Below are 9,324 nucleotides of genomic sequence, written 5' to 3'. Positions count from 1 at the left end.
TGTAAGTACTGTGTTAGGACAAGCTTTTTCCCGTTATTTACATACAGTTTGTATCTATAGTTTTAGTACTAATGGTACGGCTAGTTTTTATACTATATCTATTTACCTGGTAAGGCTATGACGTCATTAACCTTGTCCTATGCTAATCGGGTAATGTCTGTCTTATGGAAAATTTATATTTATCAGTTACATGCTATGAATGATCTAACGACCGGTTAAATGATTTAAAATCATTTGACCATAGACAACACAGAGATTTAGAATGAAACAATTTTAAATTAATTTTTCAAAAGCAATTCTGATATATCTATCGTAGTACTGCAGAAACTATTTTAATATCATATATGTTATAAGGTCTTCTGTTTAACCAGACCAGTTTTCTTAAAAGAGGATCCACCACATGTTGATTTAAAAACTCATCTCAGTGACAATAGGAGTAAAGGCCGCCTCAGGATCACGAAACGGTCTTAGACTTAAGTTTTTGCTTAGCCAATCAAAATGACTATACTTTTTGTAACATCATCTGTGATTGGCTAAGTCTAAGTCTAGACTGTTTTAGACTTAAGATTGTTTCATGATCTTGGGGCCAGGACACAATAGGTTTCATTTTTAAAACTAATAAAAACAAAACAGAATAATGTATTTTGGCCCAAAATTTAATTTTCAGTATTGTAACATGATGTTTTTTTTTAAATTTTGGCATCAGTCAATTATATATTAATTGTGATTATATTATTCACCTGATTGATAGAAATGCAGACTGATGAAAAAGATGTAAAAGTGCATTTGCCCACTTGCATGTAATGGACAGTATATTTGTATAGTCGTCAAAATGTAGGCACTTTTCTACTTATTTTGAATCCTTGTATTATTGTCATTGACATTAAATGCTAACACATTTTTTTAATTTCGAAAGACTGTTCTGGGAATTCTGTAAAAGCGCAAGAACTTTAAGCTTCATCAGCCTCGCCTTCATCTTCCTCGTCGAACTCGCCCTCTTCCTCAGCTGTGGCATCCTGGTACTGTTGGTACTCAGACACCAAGTCGTTCATGTTGGATTCGGCCTCAGTGAACTCCATCTCATCCATACCCTCACCAGTGTACCAATGCAAGAAAGCCTTACGACGGAACATAGCGGTGAACTGCTCGGAGATACGCTTGAAAAGCTCCTGTATGGCGGTGCTGTTACCAATGAATGTTGCAGACATCTTAAGACCACGTGGTGGGATATCACAGACGGCGGTCTTGACGTTGTTGGGGATCCATTCAACGAAGTAACTGCTATTCTTGTTTTGAACATTGAGGAGCTGCTCATCGACCTCCTTCATGGACATACGTCCACGGTACATTGCAGCGACGGTCAAATAACGTCCGTGACGAGGATCGCAGGCAGCCATCATGTTCTTGGCATCGAACATTTGTTGGGTCAGCTCTGGGACGGTAAGAGCCCTGTACTGCTGGCTACCACGAGATGTAAGAGGAGCGAAACCAGGCATGAAGAAGTGGAGACGGGGGAAGGGAACCATGTTGACAGCCAATTTACGGAGATCGGCGTTCAACTGACCGGGGAATCGGAGACAGGTGGTGACTCCGGACATGGTGGCGGAGACGAGATGGTTCAAGTCACCATATGTGGGTGTAGTCAGTTTGAGTGTACGGAAGCAGATGTCGTAGAGAGCCTCGTTATCAATACAGAATGTCTCGTCTGTGTTCTCAACAAGTTGGTGTACAGATAGGGTGGCGTTGTATGGTTCAACAACTGTATCAGATACCTGGAAATAAAAGAAGCTTTTGTTGTAGTCACGTAAAAATCATAGAAGACCTTCCATCATCATCTTGATAAAACGGAACCGGATTTCGATGGTTTCCAATGTAAAGAAAATTGAACGCTCTGGCTATATTTTTATTGATATTATTACGTGATGAATTGAAACTTAAACTCATGGCCATGTAATATAAACTATATTAAGGTCGTGCAATATGTATGACATCAATTGGCCGAAAGGCTCTTTCAAATACACGGATGTAATTGAACTCGTTAAATAAATCCCATTTAACATTATTCTCGTGCATTTATTTGCTTTGCAGCAATGTGGTTAAAGATAAAGAGAGTTTACAATTACAACAAAGAATTGCAAAATCGTAGCCGATAGCCCTCAGAATCCTCAGAATCCGCAGAAGAACATGTGTATTTTCCACAATAGTTTTCTTAAGGCTATAATACATTAATTGTTTGGTTATTCGGTAGATTAAAACAAGGGGCAGATAACACAGACACAGCAATTGTATACCTTAGGTGATGGTACAACGGAGAATGTGTTCATGATCCTGTCTGGGTATTCTTCACGGATTTTGGAGATGAGGAGAGTTCCCATTCCAGATCCGGTACCGCCACCAAGAGAATGTGTCAGCTGGAATCCCTGCAGACAGTCACAGCTTTCTGATTCTTTTCGCACAACATCAAGAACGGAGTCTACAAGTTCAGCTCCTTCTGTGTAATGCCCCTTAGCCCAGTTGTTTCCAGCACCACTTTGTCCGAACACAAAGTTGTCTGGTCTGAAGATTTGTCCGAAAGGACCGGATCTGACGGAGTCCATGGTTCCGGGCTCCAGATCGACCAAGACAGCTCGGGGGACATATTTACCTCCTGAAGCAGAAATGAAAAATAAGTAAAATAATATATAAGGTTACAAAAACACAACTGTAATAGTAAATACTGCTCTTGTAATAACATTAATTGTTATAATTGGTTGCTCTAATAAGTACAATGCAATAAAATTATCGTTTGATATTTGTTACATAAGGTTCCAGCGTAGATCGAAAATATCGCAATTTAATCAATATACAAAATCAAAGTCTGAAAAACGAAAAGATTCAGTAGTAAGAACTTTATTTACATAGTTCTACTTTAAATGTAAATTTCTGAAAAGGAAATTAAAAATAAGTGTTCCGGAAGAGCAAGAATGTCCTACTGTCACAATGAAAATCTAGCTACTGTGATATACTTTAATGTAAAATGACTTTTAAGACCAAAACTATCATCAACGTAATACCTGTGGCTTCATTGTAGTACACGTTGATTCTCTCCAACTGAAGGTCAGAATCTCCGTGGTATGTACCGGTGGGGTCAATTCCGTGTTCATCGGAAATAACTTCCCAAAACTGAAACATAAAGTAAAAAGTTATCTATATTGATATTGTAACGGTCCTGTTGTGCATATTACACATACCATTCTTATTGTTTTGCATAAACACGTACAACATTTCCCTAAATTATTTCTAGTATTCCTTTTCATACCAAAGTTCTTAAAAGCATTACTTATTACTCTTATGATCTTGTTCATACCAATTTCAAACTCAAGTACCAGGCCTAGAACCTATCAAAACTCTCAACATCTCAACAACTTTAATCTATTCCGTCACATTACGAATTTATTCACCCGTGCTGGTGGATATTGATTGTGGCGTCACATATAAGTATAAGACGCCTGGAATCTACACGACAAGCCTAAAACCCTAACCACTGAAGATAAAGGGAAATCCCTCAGTCAGCACTTTGAGCAATAAAATGAAATTTCCGCAGTATTTGTAATGTATTGTATTTGAAACGTATGCAATTACATGAGCATTACGTGTTATTTACAGTTTATTTACCATTGGTTTATAACAATTATGTGATCAATGTAAGTGTTATACGGGCAATACGTTTTATTTCAGGAATTTTGTTTACAAGAAGTGATGTTAGGGCAATAATCATTTTAGTAATAATAAAATACGTATACGTATTGAATCTGTAATTATATTCACAATAAGTGTTATAGGGGCAATTCGGTGAGCAATAAATCTAAAGTGAGCAATGACTAGTTCGAAATCATTTATACGAGCAATCATTGAGCAATAAGTGTTATATGAACAATTATTGAGCAATAAGTGTTACGTGAGCAATTATTGAGCGATTAGTGTAAAATGAGCAATTATTGAACAAGCGTTACATGATCAATTACTGAGCAATAACTGTTACGTGGGCAATTATTTAGCAATAAATATTACATGAGCTGCCATTGAACATTAAGTGTTTCGTTAGCAAACATTGAGCAGTGAGTGTTACGTAAGCATTTAATGAACAATAATTGTTACGTGAGCAGTTATTGAGCAATATGTATAACATAAGCAATAATTGAACAAAGAGCACCATGTGAACAGTTTATGAACAATAAGCATAATACAAATGTATGAGCAATTATTGAACAATAAATGTCATATGAGCAGTCTTTGAACACTATATAAAGAGCACTTTATGACCAATGAGTTCTGTGATTTACATACATCAGTATTTTATGAAAGACAATTGTTGGTCGGCAGTTTGTGACTTAAGTGACCCTAAAACATCCTACATGTAGAATGGGTTATCATTTATTTAATTCCAGTGCTGTATTCGGTGTGATTTTGTTCAGTCGTTTTACCGAATTACATTGTGGACAATAAGGTTTGCATGAACATGCAGTGTTTAGCAATCAGTAAGGTTCACAATTAAACATCTCGATGAGTGAATCATCTATACAAAGTAAAACAATTACAATCCCTTTAACAACACAACAATGTCCCTCTGTGCAAGACGAAATGATAACATCCTCACAACAATTCGTCCGGTCACGATAATCATTTACACAGATAGTATAAGCCAACATGGAGAAACATTCCTTATTGATTTTTGCGTTAAATGACTCGGGGCTTTCCCATGCTTCCTGGTAACTGTTACTCATGACCTTGACTGATAAACGAATTCGTCTCTGTCACCAGGAAATAAATTGTATCGATTTCCTCCTTACAACGCATGTCCATTTTCATTTTTTTAAATATGTTTTTGCGGTGAATAAGAAAGCAAGAATTGAAAGAAAATTTCTTTAAAATCGCTTTTTTAGATTTACCGCTTTTTTAGATTTACCGATTAAAATGTTATAGATCTTCTCCGAATGATAGATGTCAAAAATAAGAAAATATTATTTTTACTAGAAATACCTCACAATTCACCGGATGTAAAAATGATAATTATGATGTTTGCGCATATTGCCACAGCAAGTCACGTAACCAGCTCATTATTATGTAATTTATGTTTGCGCAACAGATCAAAACCAAATAACTGCACATTTAAATCACAGATTTGCATAAGCCACCAAACTCCTATTACATCGCTTCCATTACAATCCAAAACATCCATTTTGGGTCTCTTAATATTTCAACTTCATCATGCTTCATATACCATAAAATCCGGACAGGTCGGCCATTTTCCAATCTTGCAGAAATGGCGTGATCACAACCAAATGCATGATTTGAACAATTTTAGCATAAACGAATGACATTTCTAATTGTTCGAGTAATGCACATGCATCATATGTTACCTTGGCTCCAATCTGATTGCCACATTGGCCAGCTTGCATGTGAACAATTTCCCTCATCTTGTATTTAGAATTCCTCCTGTCTGCAGGTCTCTGTTCCTGATGTACCACTGAATGCGCACCGAATCGGATGATTATATATCCAAGTTTGGATCAATACTTTCCCCCATCAGAGCCCCTTGACTCTGTCGCATCGTCATAGTAACCGTGGATATTTGTTAATGACTATATCATGTCCTGATTTCAGCTCTATATATATGTATCATTAATCAGTGTAAATGACGGACGGAAGATCTTAATTATGCATCAGTTCCCTTCGGCTTGTTAAAATCAACAATATAGTTCATAACGAAATTGAAAATACAGTCAATAACAGAAATAATTAGAGGAATTTTCAAATAAAATCATTAAATTATGCTGAGATATATAATCGCGGCATGGAATATTTCCCGTAATTCGCTTTACCTAAATCTTTACAAATATAGTATACATACGCGAATATACTAACAAGTGCAGACTTTCCTATATAAATCATTTCACTTCAGATTCCCAGCTCGAAAATTATCCTCTTGTAAAACGTTTTAAGACTACTGACGTAGCAAAATTATCCACACACGAAAATACCCACGTTCACAGCAACATAACCAGTCCAAGTTGTTCAAAAGCTCATTAAGCTTATTACCTTTAACGACATTTTTCAAGATGAAATCATTAAAATTTACAATTCGCGTTTCTTATATAAAATTCTGAAATTTGTTACCTACGTGCCCATTTTAGTAATGACAGGTTTTGCAGCAAACGAGAAAAGAAAATGTTACTAATCAGGTGATTAAGCTAATCATGTTTTGCACAACGGGATCCACAATGATAAAGAATTAAAAATGCCATCTACATAGTAAGCAGTTATCTATAAAACTAATGACCCATTTGGTTAGAGCTAGTTCTTCAATTTTGACCAAATTATAGATCTATAAAATCGGAATATGTGCAAGGGGAACGGATTGAAGAAGATCAAACATTATCTGCTTCAGTGAAGGTAATCAACATACAAATCTAGTTCGACTCTGAGATCGTGATTGAGAAGAGCTGAAGTTAGTAATGACTCTTGTGCTATCAAAGTTGATAATTTTTAACGGAAGTAAGTCATCTCGTGTTTTTGTAATCTTAAAATCCATTTACATCTGTTGATATTGATTATCTCTAGTGTTTGATGTGCGCACTTATGCCCTCTTCTTGTGATCATTTTACTTTCACTTTTGTATTGAACCTCTCTTGCCTTAGTTCGGTTTTCGCGATTATGATAATGCTCACTTACATTTACTTCTGTTTTTATACTTTCATAGTAATTTACGTTTCGCCATTAATGCATTATGTCCATTAAGATAATGTTCATATTGTGAGACAGTTAATGCCTAGAGGCTTGACACCATTTTGGCGTATACGTTATTCTGGTTATTACTGATTCTGACCAAACACAAGTAAACATATTGGTTTAGTAGCAGAACTATTCATTCCGTGAGACAAACGTTAAAGCTCCACGTCAATAACAGTAATCCAATTCACAAACGTTTTAGATCTTATATTGTTGAAAAGGTGTTAATGTCATCAATCATACTTATACGGATTTGCAAACCAGATACATATGACAATTATTCTAAAATTATTTGTTTCATTAAATAAATGAATAAATAAATGAGTTTATTGTATGCGCAGTCAAAAAATGTGACACAGGTTAACCAACAAAATACTAAGATGCTAAATTTGAATGCTTTATATTATATACATTCGTCTACTGAATATATCAATGTACTTCGTTCCAAGTGATCACAGTGTTCGAAATACTGACATTACATTCATAAACTACAGTTGCTTAAAATTCTACAGAATACCGAAGAAGTCAAAAATCCAACTCCACATACAAATTGGATTAGCTAGCATTGCCACTCCGGTTTAAAATACACGACATAGAATAAAAGGTCGTAATGTGAGCTCTTCAGATCAAAGATAGATTTGCGACTAAGGGACAAGCCACACTGGGGTGTCATAACTATCCGGTATCGTCCTTTAAGATTGGGTAGCCTGGTCGCCTAGCAACCAGGGCATAAATATTGATGTTCTAGCAGGCATATAGGGTAATAATACGGATGGCACCAGTAAAACAGTAATGTGACAGGTCTATATGTCTAGGTACTTACCTTTGATTTAAGGCAGATAAACCTTACTCGGGGGTATCTTTTGTGTGGAAAGTACTTTCTCTAACCTCTATTGTCTCAATATATTACCAACTGGAACTTTACACATATGACGGCATTCACTTGGCCAAAGCCCGAGTATGCATTGTATATTAAAAGCTAGTTAAGATAATTATTTTCGTATTCTTTTCATGGAAAAACCACTAATTATTACGAGAGAAGATCAATGCAATTACGCACTTAGATCCGTGAATCTTAAACTGAGCATGATTTGTAGTATATTGAAGATGGTAATTTGTAAATATAGACATTGATAAATATTTGTTAAGTAACCTTAGTAAGTTCGCATTTTGATGTATCCGGCATCAGGTTATCCTGCATTGGATTCACTTACAGACAAAATAAAATGCTTGGGAACCTAGACAATGACACCGAAATACTTTAAAGTATCAATTTCGTTAATTTAAAGTTAAATAATAATACATACTTATGCTTTGAGAAATTAAAATGAAACTCATTATTTTAAAGCGCCCGCATATTGAAGAAAATTTAATACGATACAAATCTACAACAATATAATATAAGTTAATGTCTTGTCATGTCTGACTTGGACTGTGCCACATTAATTGATTTTACGCTATCTGATTAATTAGTTTGATAATACAGTATGTGCCCCACTGTGTCAAACTAGTTGTTGTTTATCTGTAACCCGCATATTGTTTATCCAATAACACATATTAAAACGTATTGAGTATTCGATTGAAATGAGGATAGACCGGTCCTTAATGATTCGAAAGGTTGTCGACATAATCTTTGTTTTATTCAAGTCACAGGTAGGTTTCGGAGTCGCTTATTTTTCTTATACATAGTCATGTCTATATACCGTAATTAATATGGGGATTGCCAATTTTTTAATTATCGAAATGCCGCCGAAATATCACCACTTGTTTATACAAATCTCAGACAGGCTTCATAGTCTTTCAAACTCTTAAATATTTGCATTTTTTCCCTTATACATATTCATGTACAATAATGATGTTACTCTACGTGTTTAAGAAGCTTTCCATTTGATTAATATAGCAGTTTACACTGTGTTTTAAACTGGAGTATAAGGAATGTTGACTTTACTAACATAGTCAACACTGCTAGGGTCTATAAACCCATAAATGTCTGGCTCAGACTTTCGTATATAGAGACAGGCATGTATAAGTAATGCATAGTTTGCCAGGTGGGATATCTTAAGGTTAAAAATTCTATACCATACCCGCAGACCATTTCGTTCAAACTGTGAAAAACACGATAATTTATAATCGGGATTTGTATTCAGGAAATGACTGAGATACCTAGTACTTTATCGTTTGTGATTATCATGTTATATATGGATCTCTAATATGACTTTCACTGCTGTGGTCCACTCATATAAAACTTCTTGCGGACTGATTTTTTTTATCTGCCATGATATTCCCCGTATACATTTACAATTAATAATGATATGCTGTGTTATTGTTTTATGCTTTGTTGGTCAAATTCTTTTTCATACATGTGGTTTTCACTTTGTGTTTTTTTAAATAAAATTTCTCTCTATTTATCTTTACTTATTTCCAATTGTTATTTCATTTTGCTTTACATTTTTGTTACAACCAAGGTGTATATTAATTTCTATCCAATGTCATTGTATCCATATTATAAGCACAGAAACTATCACGTAACCAACGACGATTTGTAGGATATTCTAC

The 9,324-nt window shown here is 35.1% G+C and overlaps 1 protein-coding gene across 2 annotated transcripts; it reads right to left on the bottom strand.

Annotated features, from left to right (window-relative positions):
• Nucleotides 1-638: 638 nt before the first annotated feature.
• On the bottom strand, nucleotides 639-5,555 carry LOC138306908 (tubulin beta chain-like). 2 transcript variants are annotated; one of them, XM_069247471.1, is made up of 4 exons: nucleotides 5,400-5,555; nucleotides 3,054-3,162; nucleotides 2,292-2,647; nucleotides 639-1,772 (listed from the first exon to the last, which is right to left on the bottom strand). In XM_069247471.1, the coding sequence occupies exons 1-4, from the start codon at nucleotides 5,454-5,456 to the stop codon at nucleotides 951-953; spliced, it is 1,344 nt and encodes a 447-aa protein (XP_069103572.1). In that variant the 5' UTR covers nucleotides 5,457-5,555; the 3' UTR covers nucleotides 639-950. The 2 variants fall into 2 exon arrangements, with proteins under 2 accessions (XP_069103572.1, XP_069103573.1); XM_069247472.1 differs by lacking the exon at nucleotides 5,400-5,555 and adding an exon at nucleotides 4,637-4,688.
• Nucleotides 5,556-9,324: the final 3,769 nt, after the last annotated feature.

This window comes from Argopecten irradians, chromosome 14, assembly GCF_041381155.1.
Source record: "Argopecten irradians isolate NY chromosome 14, Ai_NY, whole genome shotgun sequence".
NCBI lineage: Eukaryota > Metazoa > Mollusca > Bivalvia > Pectinida > Pectinidae > Argopecten > Argopecten irradians.
The sequence above is the reverse complement of the archived record's forward strand: the minus strand, read 5'-3'. Positions and strand labels throughout refer to the sequence as shown.